Source organism: Geotrypetes seraphini, chromosome 6 (genome assembly GCF_902459505.1).
Source record: "Geotrypetes seraphini chromosome 6, aGeoSer1.1, whole genome shotgun sequence".
Classification (NCBI taxonomy): Eukaryota; Metazoa; Chordata; class Amphibia; order Gymnophiona; family Dermophiidae; genus Geotrypetes; species Geotrypetes seraphini.
In genome coordinates this window covers 137,335,410-137,359,108 of record NC_047089.1, presented here as the reverse complement: position 1 = coordinate 137,359,108, position 23,699 = coordinate 137,335,410, and the positions used below count along the sequence as shown (strand labels likewise).

Sequence of the window (23,699 nt, the reverse complement as noted above, 5' to 3'; positions counted from 1 at the left end):
AAAAAAGCCCATCCACACCTTGTACCAACTGATTTTTTGTTAAAACTTACTACCGTGGCGATGTCCCAGAATCATTTTATTTTTGATGGGAAATTTTTTCAACAACGGATGGGAGTAGCCATGGGGGCATCGTTTTCCCCTTCGATTGCCAACCTGTTCATGGCTGGCTTTGAACAGCGCTGGGTTTATTCTTCTAGTTTTTTTTCATGTTTGGATGTGGAGGCGTTTTATAGACGATATTTTCTTCCTGTGGGATTCTACAAAGGCATTATTTTTTTTTGAACAAGTGTCATCCGTCGATCCAGTTCGAGATGAAATCCAACAGCAGTGAGCTGTCCTTTTTGGATGTGAAGATCATTTTGGAGGAAGGCCAATTGAATACTTCAGTGTTTCCTCTCTCCTTCTTTTCTCTCTACCACCACTGCCCTTCATTGCTCCATCCTGTCTCTGTCTCTATGGCTTCTCACTGATGCTGTGGGCAGGAGAAATGCTGGGGGTGGGAGAGAGAGAGAGAGAGAGAGAATCCATATGGGAGCGAACGGGAATAATGCTGGACCTTGGGAGGATGGAAGAGTAAAAGAGAGACCTGGACCAAAGGGGACAGAGAAGAGAGGGGGCAAATGCTGAACTGGGGGGGGTGAAGAACAGATGGAAGAGAGAGAGAGAGCATAGGGGAATGGGAAGAGATGGGGAGTAATGCAGGACCTTGAGGATGGGAGACCGAATAAGCGAGAGATCTGGACAGAGGGGGAAGAGGCTGGCATGGAAAGAGGTAGAGAACAGATGGAAATGAGAGACAGTGTGAGACATGGACCAAAATATATAGAGAAGAGAGTAGACAGATGCTGGAGATGTGGTGGGGAGGTAAGAGAGAGAGGTAAAAGACTGGACCAAGGGGAGATAGGGGTAGAGATGTTGAACTAACAGATGGAGGTAAAGAGAGATGCCACACCATAGAGAGTGGGGAATGAAGGAGGAAGGGAAGAGAAAGAGGAATGTAAGACATTCTGGTCATGAAGGAAGCATAAGGGCAGGGATACATAAGGGCAATACTGGATACAAGGGGAGGGATACAGACACGGGGAAGAAATGCTGAACATGGATGGAAGATAGGGACAAGAACAGATAGGGACACAGAGAGGGGACGCTGGACAAGATGGATAAGGACACACAAGAAAGATGGATGGTAGACATAGAGATCCTGGAGAGAGTTAAGAAAGAAAATAGAAACAAGCAGGAGAGAAACACTAGGACCCAAGCTTTACTCATACAAGAAAGGTAGAAAAAAAAAGTATTTTTTAAAATTTATTAACTGTAGTATGCCACCTTCCCAGTTTCAAAAATTAGTAGTTGTATTCCCCACTAAATCTTCTGACTCAATTAGTTATCAAAATAGTTATCAGCATAGAGTAAAAAATGCTCATTCATAACCTAATTAGCATTTAGTTGGAGTAAGACCTCAGTGGCTACACCTGGGCATAATATTTCATTGTAGTTCAGGCATCCTGTAGCTAGCCTCCTCTTTGGTCAAACCTCCACTTCACCCGATGTATCATTTCTTTTACTTTTTACTTTTTATTTATATGTGTAACTAGATAAGTCACTCAAAAGCTGTTTCAGGGCTTTCAGAAATATGCATCCCCCCATTTGCCACCACTTAGGGAGGGAGCAATGGTATTATAGGGGGCCCACCTCAATTTTTCTGCCTGAGGACCATTCAGTCCTAGCTATGCCATTGCTCTCTGCTCTACATGGAGGTAAGTCTGTGTAGTCATTTTATAACATGATGGACATTCCTACACTGCCACAAACACATCCCTGTCTCTTGTTTTCCCTGTTTTGTAATATGGACGGCAGCCTGTGATTGTCGTGGCATGTGCACTGGCACATTATCGTGAAGAAGCAGCATGCTTGCTGTGAGTTTTCTTTGTCTTTTCTCCTTGATTGACTCCCATAAAGAGATCATTGTGTTGGAGTAACTCTCTACGGTTATGGTTGTCTTGTGTGGCATGAACTCCAGAAGCAAAAGTCCATCATCCCAGAAGACAGTTGCCATTACTTTGTCTGCAGACTTTTCTGTCTTGAACTTTTTTGGGGGTGGGGGATGACTTGTGATTCCACTGCATTCACATGAGGACTCTCCTGACATCATGTCTTTTGGAATGTTAGACTCGTACTGAGCGTAAATGTGCATGAGCAACCTTGAGACATGTCACAACATGCTTGCTATTTTCTTTTAATACTCAGGTGGATAAATTATTGAGCACCCCTTGTAACTTATTCAGTGTGTAAGTGGGAGTCTTGACTATGTCCTGTGTATTGCTCCCCCCCTCCACTTGTATATATGTGCTATGTAATTTAAGTAGATACTTGCAAAACGTATTTAGGCAGAATCTCTGCAATTTTATTCATATGTATGCACATATTTACCAATAAGCATTTATATGTATAACGCATGCATAAATGTGGCCACCCAGTTTATCAAATTTCCTCTCGAATGCTTGTTCAAGCAACCAAACTTTCTAATGCTTTCAGAATTCCATATACCCTTTCCACAAAATCCTGGCCAATTAATTCCAGAGTACGGCCACATACTGAAAATTGCATCATAGGCAGAAGAGTACATGACTCTTTAACTACAAATGTGGGATACCCAGCTCATAATGGAAAATGTGATACAATAATGAAAGATATAATTTGGCTAGATTATAATCAGTTTCTCATTTGTGCAGTAACAATCAGCCAGCTTTTATGATAGCTGGTAATGTCACAAAATTATTGCCATTTATTATGCCAGTTTATTATATAAAGGACTCGGTCTTCTATGATAGGTAGTGGTTTATTTCTCCTTCAACTGTTCATAATATTAACAACATAAGAACTGCCATATTGGGTCAGACTAAAAGTCCATCTAACCCTTTATATTACAGTGGCCAATTCAGGTTGCAAGAACCTGGCAGCACAGTAACTAACTTTTCAAAATTATTAGGGGAGCTTAAACCCAGTGGAAATTACATCTCCCAGGACACAGACAAGGAGTTCAAGCACCTATAGAGCTGGTTTCTATACCTAGGAGCTAGATTCCATGCAGTGGCTTTTCCCAGGCAACTTAACAACAGTTTATAGATATTTCCTTCAGGAACTTTCCCCAAACCTTTTTAAACCCACCTACCCTAAATTCTTTTACATATAGCTGCTATGCATGTAGGTTATCTGTCCCAAGGGAGGGAGGGTGTGTGTGTGTGTGTGTATGTGCATACCAGATGGTAGGTGTGCAGGTTCTTTTAATGGGGGTATCGTCAAACAAAGTATGTGCTACTTATGCATAAGTGCTACTTATGCACAGACCTGCATGTTAAGGCAGCCTTTGTTAAATTTTTTTTAAAAAGGGAAAAAGAAAAGCCACCCTTCCTGTGTTGCCTCCTTTTTCTTTCCAGTATGAATTAAATATTTATTTGTGCAATTTTTTTAAGTTCAGGACACTAGAACTGGCAGTCATCTTTTCATCTCTATATGTATATGATTTTATTATACATATTATATTATACATTATTATATTATAAATATTATATATTATACATATACATATCGTATTTTATCTGAAAGACTGTGCTGTTTAAGAAAGTATTTCTCCTCTGTGCCACATTGGCCTTCTCTTTCCTTGACATGTGGTTTTTATTTCAGGAAGCTTGTGCTGCATTGCTCAAAAAGAATTTGCACTACGTACAATCTACCTTTTCAAAGGTTCCCATTGACAGAGCTGCTGAAAATAAGACTGTTGACTTTGCTTCCATCCGGCTACCATTACCTTCAGATGCAGTAAAACCCAGCCTGGGCCTAGTGATTGATGGAAAGACACTGGCCTATGCTCTGGATATCAGCCTAGAGGATCATTTTTTGTCACTAGCCAGACAGTGCCGCTCAGTGCTTTGTTGTCGGTCTACTCCTCTTCAGAAGAGCATGGTGGTGAAACTTATCCGAGACAAGCTAAAAGTCATGACTCTGGCAATTGGTAAGTATGCTCATATATTAGTGTAAAATATTATATATTACCTTCTGAAAAAAGCTTGTGGTTTCAAGTGTGGTGATTTTTTGATTTCTGATTATTATTTGGGAAGAGCACATTCCAGCTTTTCCAAATAGTGAGTAAATAGTTTGCATTCAAAAATTTTTTCCTCATCAGTGTCTGATTTTATTTTCCCTTTTTATGGGGCCTATGAACTGAAGGTCACACAAAGCGAGGTATTCTATAAATGCTGCTAAAATTTTGACACTGGAAAAAATTGGTGCAGAGTGCTATTCTATAAATGACACTTTGTGCCCATTCTGTACCAAAGGTATTTTGGTGCAGAAATGGGGCTGTGTAACTTTTAGAAAATGCTCCGCCACTCCCCTGGTTATGCTCCCTTTTGAGTTGTGTGCTAGGGAATTTAGGTGTGTGGAGAGACGCACACTCAAATTTCATTTGTCAGTTAATTGCACTAATTAATTAATAACAGTAATTATCTCAGAAGCTAATTAAAGATCCAAGCTCAAATTTCAGCACAAAATATCTCAGCACCATATATAGAATTTGGGGGTTAAGGGATAACTGTATAGAATGAGTGCTAACATTTATGCACCAATTATGAGTATAAATGATGCTAAAATTCCACTTAAGTGTTATTCTGTAAGTATTTATATATCTTACATAGTGTATAAGTTATAGATGGGCAAACACATAAGTGGAACCTGGGCAGTTCATGAGTGAGATCCACACCATGCAACTTATAGAATACCATGTTATACACTGTGACGGGGCCAGGGGGTAAGCCTAGCGCTGGCAACCCGGCTCCCGCTCCAGGTGCAAGTCTGAGCGCTCCTTGAAGGACCACACTGGGAAACCACAGCAAAAAAGAAACTCCACTAATAATGGGTAGTTCCAGTTTTATTACCCAGTTCAATGGCACTGGGTCTCAGGCAGCCACCTCGGCTGATTAGGCTTGGAAAATATTTTACATAAACAATAATTCTCCTTCAGAGCAAGTCCCTGCTGCATTCAAGAAAGCAAAAAATAAACCAAAACTTTCTCCTTTAAAACTTGCTATATTGTGCCTGCGGTTGCTTCAGGAAGTTCTCCCTACCTGACCCACCTGAAGTTTAAATGCCCCCACTACTCTTTTGATTACGGGGTAGGGGCTGGGAACCATCCACCCTTTGTTGAATGGTCTAAAGTCCCCACCCAAAGTTCCCCTTATCAGGGCTGTGCAATGTCAGGTCACTGAATTCCCTCTAAGCTTTACTTCTCCCTGTTTAAAGCCTAATTAGCATTCACCCTTCCCCCACTCTTTATGCTAGGCTTGCATACAGGGGTTTACTTTACTTTTGGCTTTTACCCACTCCTCACACTCATACCCCCAACACTCATTCATTAGACAGTCCTGCCTAAGGACAGAACTGTGGCTTTAAAGTACATTAGGCTTTTTGTTCAAAACAAACTTTCATTCCCTTCCCCCACATAGCACCTCACTGTCTCAGGGGCTTTAATCAGACAGAAGGTCCCAGGCTTCAGGGCTGCAATCCATCTCATTTCCCTCAGAGATCTCTCCCTCTATCTCCATCAGGGATTCCCTGCTCTCTGAAGCTGGGTACAGATTCTCCTTGGAGGCAGCAGCTGGCCAGCCCTGCTCAGGAAGCTTTTCTCTTCCAAAGAGCCTCTGTCTAGGAAGCAACAATTTGTTAGGTTGGAAGAGCTGTGGGACAGGAAGTTCCATAGCCCTCAGCAGTAAGAGAGAGCTCCTAGCCTTCCCCTCTCTGCTCTGTGAGGCACCATTCTCTCCCAATTCCTGAGTGCCCCTGAGTGTTCTCAGCTGTTTCTGTTTTATGCTGTAGGCTGGCTTTCACTCCTGCTCTAGGTCCGTTCTGCCTGTCAACTCCACCCCTTTCCTTAACCCTTACTGGGATAGCTTTCCTCACCAGAGATTTAGCTAGAGAATTACCCAATGAGTTATAAAAGGGATTATAGTGCCCTGGAACAGGTACTCTGCCACCTCTTCTCCATTCTGTCCTAGCTGCCTGATCCTAGCGCTGGGAACAGACTTAATGGGCAGCTTCCTTGGCTTAGGAATAGGCATCTTTGGTTTGGTGGCAGGGTTTAAAGCAGGTTTTAAACCAGTAACAGGAGCTTCCCTGTCACAACACGTATCTCTGGCATTTATGGGATAGATTCCGTACAAACATAAGGAAGTTCTTCTTCATCCAAAGAGTGGTGGAAATCTGGAACGCTCTCCCGGAGGCTGTCATAGGGGAAAACACCCTCTAGGGATTCAAGACAAAGTTAGACAAGTTCCTACTGAACAAGGATGTACGCTGGTAGGGCTAGTCTCAGTTAGGGCACTGGTCTTTGACCAAAAGGGCCACCACGTAAGCAGACTGCTGGGCATGATGGACTACTGGTCTGACCCAGCAGCGGCATCTCTTATGTTCTTATGTTAGCACTTACACCAGCTCTATGGCTGGTGTAAATTTTCATGACCAAATTATTGATGCATATTTCACCTGTTACACTAATGTTCTATACACATGAAACTTACTTAGCACATGTTTGCAAAGGGGGCGCAAACAGGGATGTTTAAAAAAAAAAAATAATAATAATTTTATTAGACCAATGACAAGGCTGGCTTGTAATTTCTCATAAGCTGTTGGATTGAGTGAAGTCACTGAGGTCTTATGAAAAGGGATTTTTGTGGCTTAATTAATGGTAAGATTTGGTCTAATGTTTATGGATATTTTGTTCCTTGCTACTTAAGACTATATGGCCCTGACTCTGCAAAATGTGTCTAAAGTTAGGCACTGTTTAGATGTCTAAGTTAGGCGTCCTTTGTAGAATAGCACTCAGTGGCGTTCAGTACTGTTTAGACGTCTAACTTTTTAGGCGTCCTTTAGAGAAACGGGTGTTAGGTGAGATTTAGACGTCCAAACAAAATGTCCTTAATGTTATATTTTATTATTATGTTATTAGGAACGGTGATTTTATGCTGTTTTTCATTATAATTGTAATACTGGGAGTTGGATCTGTTTAATGCTTTTATTTATTTCTCTTCCATCAGACAGAGTGACTGGGATTCAAACCAGCAACATTAGGGTAGACAGTTGTAGGTTTAACCAATGTGCTACAGAGTGAGCTAGCAAGCTGCATAGCAATTGTAAAAGTAGGTCTTATAGGCATTGTAAGGAAGTCTACTTTTAAGCATAGTTTAGGCTTCAGATAGATCTGAGTTCTATGGATGGAACTTAGGCACAGTTTGGACGTGCTTAATGTGATTTGCTAAATAGCTCTCTGGGTTTTTATTTTTGCTTTATTAAACTCAAAATACATTTAATAAGCCACCACATAAACAGAGCACCTCAATACAAAGATATTGCATGCAAAACCTTCTATTTTGCTGGGCAAACAGTAATGGTATTTGCTAATTAGACGAAAAGATCCATTAACTGAAGCACAGCACATGAAAAAAAACCAGCTTTATGTTTCTTGCTGAAAAGCTACCCTTTTTTTTCTCACTAAAGATTGCTCCAGGAATCATACCAAAAGAATGGAAAGAGGCAATCATCCGTCCAATAATTAAAAACCCTAAAGACTCAATTTCATCTGAATCAAACTATCGGCCAATTGCCAACTTATCGTTCCTTACAAAATTAATAGAAAAAGTTGTTTTCATTCGTGTAAGCAACTTTATTGAAAAAACTCATACATTACATCCAACCAGACAGGCTTTAGAGCCAATTATTTAACAGAATATTCAATGATAGGTCTCACAACCAATATCCAATATTACTTAGATCACCATAAATCGGTACTTCTAATCTCACTTGACCTATCTGCAGCATTCGACACCATTGACCACCATTTGCTCATTAAAAGACTATCTGCCATTGGTATTTCTGAACAAGTTCTAAATTGATTTAACTCATATTTTCAAGACAGGTCATCTAAAGTTATATTTTAACGACACATCATCAAGTAACTATATAAATTCATATGTATCCCTCAGGGTTCAATTCTGTCTCCCCTTTTATTCAATATTTTCCTTGCTCCTCTTCTCACACTAAGCCCAGTCCATAGGATTTTCTGTTTAATGTTACGCAGACGATATCCAGCTATTACATCCATTAAATACTGCTGATTCTACTGAGATAATGAACATAAATAACAAGTTAAAACAAATTAGTCAATGGTTAAAAGACTACATGCTGTCACTAAATCCATCTAAATCTTCAATGTTCCTACCATGGAAAAAGGACATTACATTTGCAGCACAAATTTTTTTGGACAATTTTCCACTATAAAAAGTGACAACGACAAAAATATTGGGAATACTATTGGACCATGAACTATCCTACCATGATCAGATCAGTTCTGTAGTTAAAAGTTGTTTTTATAAACTACGCCTCATTAGATCTTTAGCCAAAGTCTTAGAACCAAAAGCTCTTAATGTCCTAATTCACTCTTTGATAATTTCTAAGCTAGATTACTGTAATACATTATACCAAAGCATAACACTGAAAGAAATCAGAAGACTACAAATTATACAAAACACAGCAATAAAAATTATTACTAACTCTAAAAAATATGATCACGTCACTCCTCTTTTGCAAGAAGTACACTGGCTACCTATTTCACATAGAATAACATATAAAATTGCATTGTTAACATTCAAAATTCAGAAAACTAATACTCCAATATTCTTATATCGATATTTAATACCTTATTCCCTGTTAGATCTCTTAGATCAACAGATCAGTATTTGTTGACCATTCCATCACTGAAAGTAATTGGCACCAGAAGAACCACAACCTTTTCTATCTTGGGATCCCAGCTTTGGAACAAACTTCCAATCTATTTGCGCACTGAAACCTCCTTAGAAAAATTTAAAAGCAATCTAAAAAGCTATCTTTATAAAGATGCTTATGAATCTTAGATCAGACAATCCTTTTGACTCTCCTATTTACTTTTAGATCAGGTCTTACCTAAACAATTACTCTTAGATTAAGTCTTCATTAAAAAAAAAATTTTTTCTTTTCTCTTTAATACCTTTCCTAAAGTTGTTCTTCCCTAACTGTTGTTTTATTTTTAATTGTTTATTTAAATCAAATGTAATTTAACCTTTCATTCCTTACGTATCTTTATGTAACTATGGATAAAAACTGTATGGTTTGTGGTTTTAAACTGTTCTATTTGTCCCCCCCCAAATTATTATTGTTATACGCATTGAAAATACTTGATATTGCGTTTAAATCAAAATCTCAATAAACTTGAAATTTGAAACTCCAGTGAGGTCTTCTTGAAACAGGTGGATTCAGCAAATAAAGCCCATGACAAAAATATATAGATTGCATACATAACTTCATTTGCAAAAGGTTAAAAACTGGAAAAAAAACAGATGGCATGGCTTCTACTTCATTACAAATGGAGGTTTGCAGCTGCACAATGGTGACCTCATTGTGAGATCATCAATGTGCACCTGCAAGGTAGAATGCCACAATTAAAATATGTGCTGGGGGAGCTGGTTGGGATTTGAACCCATGATCTCTGGAAAATGAGCACAGGGCTTTTACTTATTGAGCTTCCAGGCAGGTGTCTCTGACTGTCATGTGATATGATAGTTTGGTTATGATGAGGCCAGCCCAGTAGCTGTTCCAGAAATACATGTCCAGTTGTGCTACAAAAACATTATTATGGAAGACTTTCATATTAAAAAAAATCAAAACAAAAAGTAATGATGCATAGAAATATGAAAAATGACAGCAGACAAAGACCTTATGGCCCTTCCAATCTGCAATCCATATCATCCACTATATCTTTCTCCCACTAAGAGATCCCACATGTCTGTTCCATGCTTTCTTGAATTCATACAGTCCTTATCTCTACCACCTTCACCAGGAAGTGGTTCCAGGCATCCGCCCCTCTATCTGTAAAGAAGTATTTGCGTAGATTTCTTTTGTGTCTGCCCCCCCCCCCCCCTCAACTTCATCTTATGCCCTCTTATTCTAGAGCATCGTTTTAGTTGCAAGAGACCTGCCTCCTGTGCATTTGTCATGGAAATATTTAAATGTCTCAATCAAACGAGTATCTCCTCTTTCTCATATCTTTCTTCCAATGTTAGAGATTTGTATCTTACACCAATAATAAATCCAAACAAATAAATAAAATAAATATAAATAGGTTTGGGTTGTTTGGATTTTTTGTTGTTGTTGTTGTTTTTTTACAAAATAATAACCCACAGTTACAAAACTAAGCAGAAGTCAGGATGAATTGGTATGGCTTTTTTATACTCATGCTGCACCTGGAAGGAGAGAATATTTAGAAAAAGGGGAAGTGACAGCACTTGGCATAACAAATAACATTGAAATAACTGAAATGCAGCAGTTGGAAGGAAGGAGGAACTGTAGGCTAATTTTTTTTTTTTTATAAAGCTTCTATTTATATTGATGCGAAATATAGATATCTAACATTGGGGAGACAACTGTTGGATATAACTTCAGTTGATGTTGTATGTAAGATTGCAAAGAAAAGAGGGGAAGCCTTTGGGAGATTTAAATTGAGAATATACTGAATAGGGTGTCTTGACTGTAACAACACTTACCAGTTGAGAAGTCTTGGCAAAAATCCACAGCTGATCTAAAATTCCCCTTCTGGAACTAGTTATAACACTGTATCCTCTTTAGGTTCAAACAATTTTTATTGATGCAAACAACAACAAATACAATGCCAGGGCACCCCAAAGTGCTCAGTACAAACATATATGCATCATATATAATAGTAGAACAAACATAGACAAAAGAAAAGGAACATCAACCAAACTCCCCCCCAGCCCACTCTACTGAGGGTGTGTGAGGGTAAGGAGAGCGGAAAGACACTCCGAGGCCCTGGACTCTTATGAGCCCCGAAAATGCTGCACCACCCCCTCCCCTCACTGAATCCCCCTACCCTGTCCTTATCTAAGTTCCAGTATCTTACCAAACCCCTCCCCCCTTCCCAATCCTCCCTCCCCCCAATGGTACTCCCCACCAGTACTCGCCAGTACTCTCCCAGCCCGACTATCTGGGCGCCCAGATTAGGACACCCATCTTAAGACCGCACTGCTGCCCTTTGGATGCAAGGCTTGCAGATATGATTCCCAAATATTTAAGAACAGCTTTCGCTTCCTAGCCCCTCCTGCATCTCACGCCTCCCAGATGGCCAACTGATGCAACTGGTTCCGCCAATGCCAAAACGCCGGAGGGTCAGGGATCGTCCAGCATTGAAGAATACATTTCCTGGCCAGTAAACTCATCTTCCTGCAAAGAGTCCGATTTCCCCTAGGCAAATGGCCAAAAGTCTCTGGCAAATCCAAGATAAAGTGGGCCGGGGTAACCCTGACATGTAAGAGATTATACGCCTCCAGAAGTGCTGGATAATGGGGCAGGTCACAAAGTGTGTCCTCCCAACCCACATTTATGACACAGTGGTGTAGGGAGACCCCCCACTATAATACAACTATGTACGAGTGTAATAGGCGCATAATGTCACCCTATAATGCGTTTCCCTCAACCAAGCACACGGGGTAACCCCAGGCATCGCCCTCAAGGTACGGGCTACATCCCAATGTCCCAAATTAATTTGCAATTCCCTCTCCTATTTACCCCGGATGATCTGGTAGTCCTTGGCTGGTTGTAACTCCTGCAAACTAGCATGAATGCTAGACACCGAGAGGGACCCCGCCCAACCTCCTGAGCAAACAGTTCCCGCATCCTGGCCCCCATATGCAAGCACAATTGTGCTCTGTTGAGGGATCCCACATAGTGCTCCACTTGATGACATGCAAACTGCACGCTCCAGGTCTCCCCCACCTTAGCTAGCAAATCTGCATGGGTCAACAGCTCCCCATCATCCCCCCAAATATGTTCTAAACAAGAAACTCCTTTCGCACCCCAGGACAGGTACTCTCTGGATTCCCGTCCCGGAGGGAAGGCCGGGTTACCCCGCAAGGGCAAGAGATCAGTAACTGTCGGATCCCCACCCATGGCTTGCACAAGCCAACGCCAGGCCACCTGCAATGCGCTAAATATTATACTGTATTGGATAGAAGGGGGCAGTGCCCTCCGAAGACTATGTAGTAGTGCAAACACGTCATAAGGAGCAAAAAACTCACGTTCCATCAAAAGAGGGGTATAACTGCTGGTAATATTCACCCAATCTCCCAAATGGCGAAGCAAACACGCATAATTATAAACCCTCACATCCGGTAGTCCTAACCCACCCCCTGCCAATTCCCCAGCAACTGAGATACTTGCAATTTTGGTTTCTTGGCTGGCCAACAAAAGTGAGTAATTCTTTTATAAAGAATGCGTAAATCTTTCTTCAGCAAACAGAACGGCAGAGTCTGCATTACATACAGCCATTTGGGAAAGATGAACATCTTAACCATGCAAATGCGCCCCATCAGAGAAAGGGGCAATGCCCTCCAGGTATCCAGCATAAGCTCCGTCTGTTGCTGAAGCTTATCCACATTAAGGCGATACAAACAGTGAACCGGCATGGTCATCAAAGTCCCCAAGTACACAAACTGCCCTGGCGCCCATGTCAGCGGAAACCCATTCCCCCATTGGGCCTGAACCGCTGCAGAGGATGCTAACGCCTCTGATGTATCCAAATTTAAGCAGAACCCAGCATAGTCACCATATTCTTTTATCAAGTCCAACAAGGCCATCAAGGAGGGCAAAGGATCCGTTAGGTGTATTAATATATCATCCGCAAAGGCCGATAATTTAAAAGATGTAGCTCCAATGTCAATCCTCCATATAGACAGCATTGCAGATATATCCTGGATTAGGGGGGTCCAATGTGAGCACAAACAACATCTGTCTCATCCCCCTAGAAATCAGGAACTGGCCCGTTTCAAAAACTTTCAACACTATTCTAGCCTGTGGAAGAGCATACAATGCTTGCACCGCCGACACAAAAAAAAACATCAAAACCATAGGCCGCCAAAGTATCATAGAGAAAGTCCCACCGCACCCTATCAAACGCCTTCTCGGCATCAAAGCTTACCAGCACAGATGGGAGATTGCACGCCGCCTGCTGTTCCAAAGACAGCAACAATTTTCGCACATTTTTAGCTATGGTTCGTCCTTTCAGAAATCCTACTTGAGCTTCGTGGATAAGGGAGGGAAGCACAGCAGCCATCCGCTTTGCCATGATTTTCGCTAACAGTTACTTCCGTATTCAATAAGGAAATAAGACGATAGGATCCTGCTGTTTCAGGGTCTTTATGCGGTGTAGGTAACAGCAATATACATGTTGTGGTCATACCCTCCGGTAAAGCCTCTAATCCAACCATTATATTAAACATCCAAGCGAGCGGCTGGATAATCTCCTCGCCCAAAAGCTTATAAAATTTGATGCACATGCCATCCTCGCCTGGTGCCTTCAGCAGAGGACTGTTCCCTATTGCCCAATACACTTCAGACGCTCCCTGTCTGTCTCAGAGATACGGGGCAACGTTATCCCATCCAAATAGGGGCCTGCCATCACTCCCTCCTCTGACGGGGGGGCATAGAGGTTCTTAAAATAGCAAAAAATATGTCTCCAATCTTTGGGTCGGTTGTAGCTCTCTCCCCTGCTCGTTCCTCAGGGCCTGAACCCTATGTGGGCCCTTCTGGTAGAAACCAGTCTGGCCAGTAGTGCCCCCCCTTATTCCCATATCTATAAAGCTGGTACTTATAGTAAGCGAGGGATTTGCGCGCCCACTGATGGAGTAGGGAATTGAGAGCTACTTGATATTCCATCAATCCCTGTCTGTGCATGGGGTCGCCAGTCTGGCCATACCTCCTCTGGGCCTTAGCTACATCCCTCTCCAAACGCAGAATTTCCCTATCGCGAGCTTTTTTAACGTGACTACTATAACTAAGGGTATCCCCCCTCAACACCGCCGTCACCGCTTCCCAGAATAAGATGGGGGTTCCCTACCGCGTGAGCATTATGCCGTTTGTATTCATTCCATGTACCCAGCAACCGTTCCCTATAATTTGGATCCCTATACAGTGCAAGTGGAAATACCCAGCGCCACTTCCCCGGAGGCCCCTCTCCTGCTTGCCACGTCACTTGAACCCAGGCATGATCAGAGATTGTATAGGGACCTATCTCTGCCCGCTCCAGCTTCCGAAACAACTGTTCCGTCACCCAAATATAGTCTATGCGGGATTGCGTACCGTGTACCTGGGACATATGGGTGTAATCCCTCTCTGTGCTGTGCAGTACCCTCTAGGGGTTGATTAAGTCCAGGTTATCACTAAATTTTTGGAGCTCCTTCTCCCCAGCCCGACGTAGAGCACCCCCCGGCCCCGTGCAATCCAGACTAGAATCACGAACAGAAGTCTCCCCCTACAATCAGGGAGACCTGGGCGAAGGGCAGCAACAAGCGGGTCAATTTAGCATAAAATGCCGGGTCACTTTCATTAGGAGCATAGACCCAGCAAAATACCATGTCCTGCTGCGCGAGCACCCCCCGACAGAGCACATATCTTCCCTCCCCATCCTTGGCCAAAATTTGTATGTGGTCTAAGAGGCCTTTACAGAACAAAATCGCAACCCCCCTGTGTTTACCTTTGGCCAAGGCCGCAATACGCTCCCCCCCCCCACCCACCATTGCTTCAATTTCATATGTTCGAGGCCAGTCAAATGAGTCTCCTGTAGGAAGGCCACATCCACTTTATGGCGCTGTAAATGTTACAAAATGTTTGAGCGCTTAATGGGGGAATTAATCCCCTATTAACTCAAAACAAGCCCCACACGGACAAACGATACACACACCCAGCAACACTACAAGGCCTTAAACATACAGCCAACAGCATTTACACTCCCCAAAGAAAAAGAGAAAAAGAAAAGAAGTGGAGAAAAAGGCCTCAGTTCAGCTTCATTTGGCCAAAAAAACTCCACTCCTACAAAAGCTGTTAATCTGTTTATGTGTAAATGCTGAAAAATAGTATAAAAACAAGGTAACTAAAGTAGCCTGCCAGATGGTATCAAACGGCATGCCTAATACAGATGAAAATCAGTGGATGAATGTAACAAAAGGCAGTATAGTCCAGCTCATAACATCCACAGCAAAAGCAAGAAAAAATAACTTAGCTGTTAATGGCTTCCAAATCCAGGCCAGGCAGTCCTTACACCCAACGGGGAACCCTCCATTTCACATAAAATTGCTGCGTCAGGGGTGTTCATATCATTGCTTCACATCCAGATATTCCAGACCCACCATACTCCTCAAACATCCTCACCACTTCATCAATCGAAACTGGCGCCAATCGAAACCCCCACCAACAAAGCCGCCAACCCTCCTTGCAAACCACACCCTACACACAAACACTGCAGAGTCCCCATAACAGACCCCCCCCCCAGCAAGACTGAATCATACTACCCATACAAACCTCACACCTACAACTGCCCACAACAGCACACCTGGTCCCCTTCCCAAAGCCCCACCCCTCACTGACACCCCGAGCGATCCTTCAACCTTTCCAATAACACACTCACCCAACACCCCCCCTGCCCACTTCCAACCAAGATCCCGCAACCACTATACTACTGAAGTCAGTCCAGCCAACAGTAATGTCAGCGATGTCAGCAGCCCTCTCAAGGGGGTTGTCCCCGTGGCTCATGGCTCCCCGCTCTCCGGGTCGTTGCTCTTCTGGTCTGTCGCCACCAACCGGAAGGTCCAGCCTGCTCCTCCTCTCGCTCCCTGGGAGGGCCCACCTCCAGAAGCTTAGGAGCACCAAGTTCTTGTAGCACCGACCAGGCCTCCGCCACTGTGCGAACCCGTCTTGTCGCGGTCCCCACCATCAGTGCCAAGGCAAGTGGGTATAGCCACCGATATCTGAGGCCCTCTCTTCGGAGATAGGTTGTCACCGCTTGCATGTCCCTCCGCTTGCACAAGGTTGCTGCCGCCACTCCTAATAAATGGTCCACCCGCAAATTATTCCATTTGTAATCCCTCTGCTTCCGCGCTGCATAGAATATGTTCTCTTTCACCCAAAAGCTGCCTAAGCACAAAACAATGTCACGGGGCTGGTTGGATCTTGGGTGTCCCAAAGCCCGATGCGCTCGTTCTATTTCAATTTCTGGCACACGCCCTTCACCGCCAGAGCACTAGTGAGGATGTCTGTACAGATATCCAAGGCTGTCTGGCGGGCATCTTGATAGGCACTTTCTTCCGGCACCCCCCCACCCCCCCGGATCCGGAGATTGCACCGCCAGGATCTGTTCTCCAGATCTTCCAACTTGTCCCACATCGCCAACTCCTCCATGCAGACCCCCGCCACCGCCTGCTGCACAGCTATAATGTCCTCAGTCATGGTGTTGGCATGGGCTTCCACTGCATCCTGCCTCTTCACCTGTTCTCTCAGGTCTCGTTTTAAATCCACTACAGCTGTGGTAACATCGTGACGCAGGGACTGCAGTTCTCTACGAATGTCCAGCAGCAATTCCCTAAGGGAGTCTGGCGTCTCCACGGAGCCTCCCTGCACATCTCCGCCAGGTCGATCCGGATGGTCCATGCCACCCCCCCAGCAGCCTCCAACACCGCCATCCTGGTCGCCTGTGGCGGACTGGCTCCCGCTGCTTTCGGGGCACTCATGTGCTGGAGGGAGATCGGGGCAGCTGTCGGTAAAGAAGGAGCCTTTAGTTTAGGCTTCCATCTTCTTGGGTGATGTCACTTCCTCCCCTGTATCCTCTTTATAATCTCATCTGCAGAGAAAATATTTTAGCTATGTACATGACATTTTTAACAGGATGTGTTTTTAGGACTGTTTCAAGTACCGGTAACTTCTGCCATGAGAACTTTACAATGAAAGTTGGATGCATTGTTCTCTAAGCTGAGCAGAAGTAGAGTTACCATATAGCTCCAGAAAGCAGAGGACGGATTGAGACATCCAGGTTTTATTTTCAATGAAAGCAATGGAAGTAAGGAGGACAGATTGAGACATCTAGGCTTTACTTCCATTGAAAGCAATGGAAGTAAAACCCAGATGTCTCAGTCTGTCCTCTTTTTTTTTTTTTTTTTTTTTTTTTTCTGGAGCCATATGGTAACCCTAAGTAGGAGTGCTCTACCTATAGTGGGAGAGTGCTTTTTCACTATCACATTTTCAATAGTGAGGGATAGGCAAACTCTGCAGGACTCTGCCTGTCTCTAGCGATTGAAAACACAATATTTAAGCACCGCCTCCCAGCTGGCAGTAACACAGTTGGAGGACTCTTGCACAGCTTAGAGGGAACAGTGGAAAATGATGTGTTTATTTTACTGGTTGATCTTCACTTTCCTGATGGGATTGGGCATCTATTAGTCATGTCTGGTTCAGTGAACACTAACTCAGTGAACGGTGCCTCATTAATCCTAGGTGATGGAGCTAATGATGTCAGCATGATTCAAGTGGCAGATGTAGGAGTCGGGATCTCTGGTCAGGAGGGCATGCAGGTAATGTCTGTCTGAAGGTGGTTGTAGCATTTTTCCCCAGCTTAATGATTAAAGGAGCAGGCTGAGAACCATAGAAGCCTGGATCAAATCCCACTGCTACTCCTTGTGATCTTGCGCAAGTCACTTTAACTTTCCATTGAGATTGTTTCTGAATATACGAGGGTGTTCTGAAAAGTTCTCAGCCCAGCCAGGAAGGGCATAAGGTGAAGCCATGAAACCTACAAGTTATTCCACATATTCACCTCTAAGTTCAACACACATGGCACATAGTGTCTGAAGTTTCTGTAACCCTTCAAAAAAATACTCTGATGTCTGGTCACTGAAATACTGCTCTGCTCTGTAATCACCTCCAAAACACTTGAAAATTGTTGCCCTTTCAGGTTTAGAAATAGAAAATAGTCAGATGGTGCAAGATCTGGTGAGTAGGGTGGATGGTCTATACTAGATGGTCTATACTAGAGGACCACCAGGCCAATTGGGTTTTCAGGATAGCCCTAATGAATATGCATGGAGCAGGTTTGCATGCCTGTCACTTCCATTATATGCAAATCTCTCTCATGCATATTTATTAGGGCTATCCTGAAAACCCGATTGGCCTGGTGGTCCTCCAGGACAGGGTTGGGAACCATTGGTTTATACACTGAAACCTCAACTGCACCAAAACATCCATCATTTTGCCAGACTTGTGAGCAGGTGCATTGTCTTACAAAAAGAGAACTCCTTTCTGCAGCTTCCTTCTCTTTTTTTTTTTTCTTTCAATGCCTCTTTTAATCATGACAGCAAGCTCTAGTAGTATTCTGCATTAACTGTTTGGCCATTTGGAAGATAGTCAGTCATTACAACACCTTCCCAATCACAAAACACTGTGGCCATGACCTATCCTGCTGACTTTTGGGTCTTGAATTTCTTTGGCCTTGGAGAATCTGAGTGCCTTCATTGCATGGTCTGTTTTGTCTCATGATCATAGTGGTGTAATTTTGTTTCATCAACAGTAACTAATCATTCCAAAAAATTGGCACCAGCTCACTGAAAATGCTACAAAATCAACTTAAAAGTATCCACTCTTATCGTTTCTCGTCAGCATTCAAATATTTGGGCACACAATTGGCTGACAGCTTCTGCATATCCAGCTGTTCGTGGCTTATACACCCAACACATTCCATGGACATCTGCAGTGTCTCAGAAATTGTTTTAGCTGATATTTGCTGATCTGTCAAAATCAGGTCATGGCCTCCCAGATCTTGCTGCATCTTCTGTCTCGAGATCTCCACGCTGAAAGTTTGCATACCACTTCTTCACTGTGGAGTATGAGGGGCATTTGTCACTCAATGTTTGCATCATATACTCATAGATTTCCTTTGGAGTTTTCATCTTCAAGAATAGGAACTTCATGACGGCTCAGAGTTCCACACTTGAAAAAATTCCATACTTTTCTAAAACAATGTCAAAACATAGCACTATGATTCTGAAAATTGGCCTGTTATAAAATAACACACTTTTCAGCTACAGTAGCAAAATAATGCTCAGAATTTAGGAAGCTGGTTGGGCTGAGAACTTTTCAGCACCCCCTCGTGACTCATCTGGAGCCACAATTGGAAAAGGTGTGACCTAAACCAAAATCTTCCTCATACGCATATCGTGCTTTCCCCACTAGCTGAAATACAAGTATGTTGCCTGTTGATCGGAGGTACTGTATATGAATTTGACTGTAAAAACTGATTTCTGCTTAAGTGAAAGCATGTTTCTTAGGTAAATCTATAGCAAGGTTACATATGATTACTAATTCGGATGTACAAACTCATCATTCCTTTTATTTTGTCAGCCTGGATTTCTGCTCCCAGTGTTTGATCTGCCACCTTATCTGTCACAAGCTCCTGTTACTACAGGAGATGAGCCTCTATTGATTAGTTCCAGTGTCAGCCATTTTAAAGAGTGCAGACCATGTGTTTCCTATTTGTTACCCCCCTAATTTGGTCTATCTAGCACTTCCATCACATGTCCCCTGGGCATACATCTGCACTGCCAAAGCGCACGGCATGAAAGAATTGTCATGCTGCTGTCTAAATGCAGGTCTGGCATGAGTCAATTAATAGTAGAATATGGGCAGGCTTTTGAAAGTAATAAAATAAAGCTGCTTAAATATAATTAAGAAGTATCAGCTTACTCTACTGGATTGAGATTGCAGTGAGCATTGCTAAGTTCTCATGTCCCCAAGAAACCTCCATCAAAAGTATTCCCTTTATCTTTATTTTCCATTGTTTTTTCACCCACACATCCGGGGACGGGGGGAGCGGGAGGGGGTGGGTTTATCTTTCGTTTTGGTATTATTCCTGATGGTAATGATGGATGGGGGAGGGAATTTTTATCTTTTGTATAGATACTGATTGATTATAAGTGCTTGGTTTGTTATCATTATTTATATATAAATTGTATTGCAATTTTTGTTGGCATTAGAAACTAAATAAAGTAAAAAAAAAAAAGTATTCCCTCATTCTAAGCCCCCTCTTGCAGGTAACATCTGATAGGAATTGGGATGTCTAAGTCATGACATTCACAGGTCCTTGAATGTTTGGGTTTTTTTTTAAAATAAAAAGCTCTGATGAATGTAGAGTCTCTTATAAACACCTATAAGGATGCCAACAAGTCCAGCAACAATAGCCAACAGAATGGCATTATTTGGGGCTTTGCACGTATTGACAGCATTTACAAGCATAGTTACTGAGGATCTTGCCACTGATGCATGAAAATGCTGGATTTTACAAAACTGTAGGTATAAGAGGAACCAGTTAAAGAGTGAGTGAAATAAAACGTATTTCCTCCTATTCTTCACCCCGCCTACCCAATGATGTCAGCAGGGGCAGGGCCAGCAATGGGTCTCTCAATGGCAAGGCAGACGATAATAAAAAAAAAAATAGGCTTTAGCAGGAAGCAGAATATCAGGTCAGCAGTCTCACTCTTTAGATGTACTAGGGCAGCAGGGCCAGAACTCCTCTGGCACCCTACGCACCTGATGATGCCATTGGGTCACATTTTTGTTTTCTGTTCCTTTCCTAATAATTTCTAAGATTCAATTTGCTTTCTTACCCACCATTGCACATTGAGCATAGGATTTCAATGTATCATCAGTGATGACACCTAGATCTTTTTCCTGATCGGTGGCTCATTTGGGTATATAAAGATTGGCCAAGTATTCCAAATTCACCATCTAGTCTACCTGTCACAATTAAAAATGTGCCGTCAGGATCAATTATAACAGACTTACATATAAAGTGACAGGTCTTTGCAATAAGAATCACTATGCCCCTCTGAGTAAGAAGAGTAAGAAGCAAAAAAAAAACCTGTTCTATCCAGCCACCTTTCAATTTAAGATTCTCCATTCTCCATTTCTACTAACACACAGTAACACAGTTTAGTGACAGCAGATAAAGACCTGAATGGTCCATCCAGTCTGCCCAACAGTCACGTCCATTATTAATTTATGATTAAATTGTCTTTCTTTGACATTTCAGAGACATAAGTAGACCTTAGAGGTCTGCCCAGTACTGTCCTTAGGCTCCAATTACTGGAGTTGCCAACAAAGCCCAATCCATCTTGTCATTTTTGGGATACAGGTAGAATAGCTGTTGTGCAAATCCAAAATGTTGCCAGTTACTATCAATAATTGACTGAAATCACCCAATTACTGGTACTAATTGGTCAATTTAGTTGTGCATGCATCTCAGGATAGCATACAATTTTGTGAGTGGAAATTTGCACGCAATTTATAGAATCTGCCACATAGGGCTCCTTTTACGAAGGTGCGCTAGCGTTTTTAGCGCGTGCTACATGCTGATGCTTCCATAGAGTTTGCGTTAGCATTTTCCGTGTAGCGCGCGCTAAAAACGCTAGCGCACCTTCGTAAAAGGAGCCCTTAGTGTAATATAAAATTTAAATATCCATAAATAACAAAAAAAAAAGTATAATTTCTCCTAATGAGCCAATGTTTTTAATTATCTTCTGGGTGTCTGATTGTTTTTCATTTTAAATTTAAAGAAAAACTCTTCTGTAGTAATGAGATAGTGAGACATAGTCTAGTTGAGAATTGCCAAAAAATTATTCCTTCTAAAAGCATAAATAATGCTATGTCCTACCTAGAACATGGTATTTAAAACACCTTTCGTAAGCAGATACAAGTGTGATATTGCATTTTATATATTTAATGCATTTAGGGCTGCTTTTACTAAACAGCGGAAGAACTTTTTACTACGTGCCAGTGAGCTAAATGTTCCAACGCTCATTCACCCCCCTCCTTTACAATACCGCGCTAGCATTTTTAGCGCCAGTTACTGCAGTAACAGCTCCGATGCTCATAGAATTCCTATGAGCGTCCAAGCTTTTACCACTGGTGCTGAAAATGCTAGCATGGCTTTGTAGAGGAGGGGGGCCAGTTCCTAGGTGCATTGGAGCATTTACTTCACTGGCCCGTATTAAGAAGCTCTTTCGCAGTTTAATAAAACCCAACATTAGAATTTATAATTTGCAGTGCTTTTTCCAATTATTTTGTGCTGTAGTGCCTTAATACTAATGGATTTTTATCTTTTCTGGAATTAAAGGCGGTGATGGCAAGTGATTTTTCTGTGACGAGATTTCAACATTTGGAGAAGCTCTTGCTGGTTCATGGTCACTGGTGTTACTCCAGACTTGCCAATATGGTGCTATATTTCTTCTACAAAAATTCGGTAAGTGTAGTTGGACTGTCAAGTTTCTCAGGGGCGTATTTTGTATGAATGGGGCGGAGCCAGGCATCCTCTGGTTTTTTCAGAGGAAATCTGGCAACCCTAGCACAGCTGAGGTGGAGTTGAGGTACACAGTTCATGAAGCTTGCCTTTTGTTCAGGGAGTGAGGATAATTCTAAAGACATTCCATTAAAAAAAAGTAAAAGCTGGATGCATAAACTGAGGACCTCTCTTTTATGAAGCCACGTTAGGCTTTTTTATCGCAGTAAAAGCTCCAGCATTCAAAGAATTCCTAAGAGTGTCGGAGCTAAAATCGCCACGGCTGGTGATTTAAAAAAAAAAAAAAGGAAAAAAGCCAAATGCAGCGTCATAAAAGGGAGAGGGAGAATAAAACAAAAATGGAAAATAAGATAATACCATTTTATTAAACTAATACATTTTTCAATTAGCTTTCAGAGGCCAGAAACTCTTTTCTCAGGTCAGTAAAGTATACTACTGTTACAGTATCCTATCCTGACCTGAGGAAGGGGGTTTTGGTCTCTGAATTAGTGAAAAATGTATTACAATTAGTCCAATAAAAGGATCACTTTATTTCCATTTTCTCTTTATAAATATTTATCAGCACAGCTACAATACTACTTTATACTAAAGCAAAACAATAAACGGAAAATGTTTTTCTACCTTTGTCTTCTCTGGTTCCTGCTTTCCTCATCTTCTTGTCACCCTCTTCCTTTCATCCACTGTCTGCCCTCTCTCTCTGCCCCTTCTATATGGCAACTTCTCTCCTATGTCCCTTCCAAAAACTGACTGCCTCCCCCTTCCATCTCTCCCTTCACCCCATTTATCTGGCATCCATCTTTTTCCCTTCTCTCCCCTCCCCTCCTCCAATAGTCTGGCATTTCACTCTCTCCTTTCCCTTCCCTTCCCTTTTCTTCCCTCATCTTCCTTCTCAATTTATTTTCTGCATCTGTCTAGATTAAATTCTTACTACCCAGACCTCAGTTTCCCTTTTCACTGTGTCTACTACCTACAGCTTGCCTCCACTTTCTCTCGCCCCTCCAATATTTCACTAACTCTATCCTCTTCCCCCTGAGCAGAATGATTGCACACATGCGTACTAATAGCTTTCTAGGATTGTAAAATGAAATTTAAAAAAATAATGATGCAAAATATTTTCATAAAATCCAAAATCTTATTTTTTATTAGATATCAATATTAGGTCATAAGAGTACGCAATTAATTTTATTAGCAAATCAATTGAGTATCTTTTGCATCAGAGAATTATTACAGAAGCCAAAACGCTGGCCTTGCTCCTAACAATTCTAAAGTTTTTTTCAGTTACATGTCCATATATAACTTTTGGTTTAGTGACATCATCAAGTCTGACGACCAATAACATTTCTATGGGTGGTCTTAAAGTTTAGACAAAGAAACATTCCTCCATGTTTAAAAGTTATACAAAGTTTTCAGAAAATTACTTTTGATTTCTGAA

The 23,699-nt window shown here is 42.1% G+C and overlaps 1 protein-coding gene across 2 annotated transcripts in view; it reads left to right on the top strand.

Moving 5' to 3' along the window:
* ATP10A (ATPase phospholipid transporting 10A (putative)) overlaps window positions 1–23,699 on the top strand; it is a 297,371-nt gene that overhangs the window by 248,302 nt on the left and 25,370 nt on the right. For both annotated transcript variants that reach the window (XM_033948248.1, XM_033948247.1), the window contains exons 14-16: window positions 3,685–4,012; window positions 17,416–17,492; window positions 22,085–22,210. In XM_033948248.1, coding sequence (XP_033804139.1) covers window positions 3,685–4,012; window positions 17,416–17,492; window positions 22,085–22,210 — 531 coding nt within the window. The remainder of the gene's footprint in view (window positions 1–3,684; window positions 4,013–17,415; window positions 17,493–22,084; window positions 22,211–23,699) is intronic.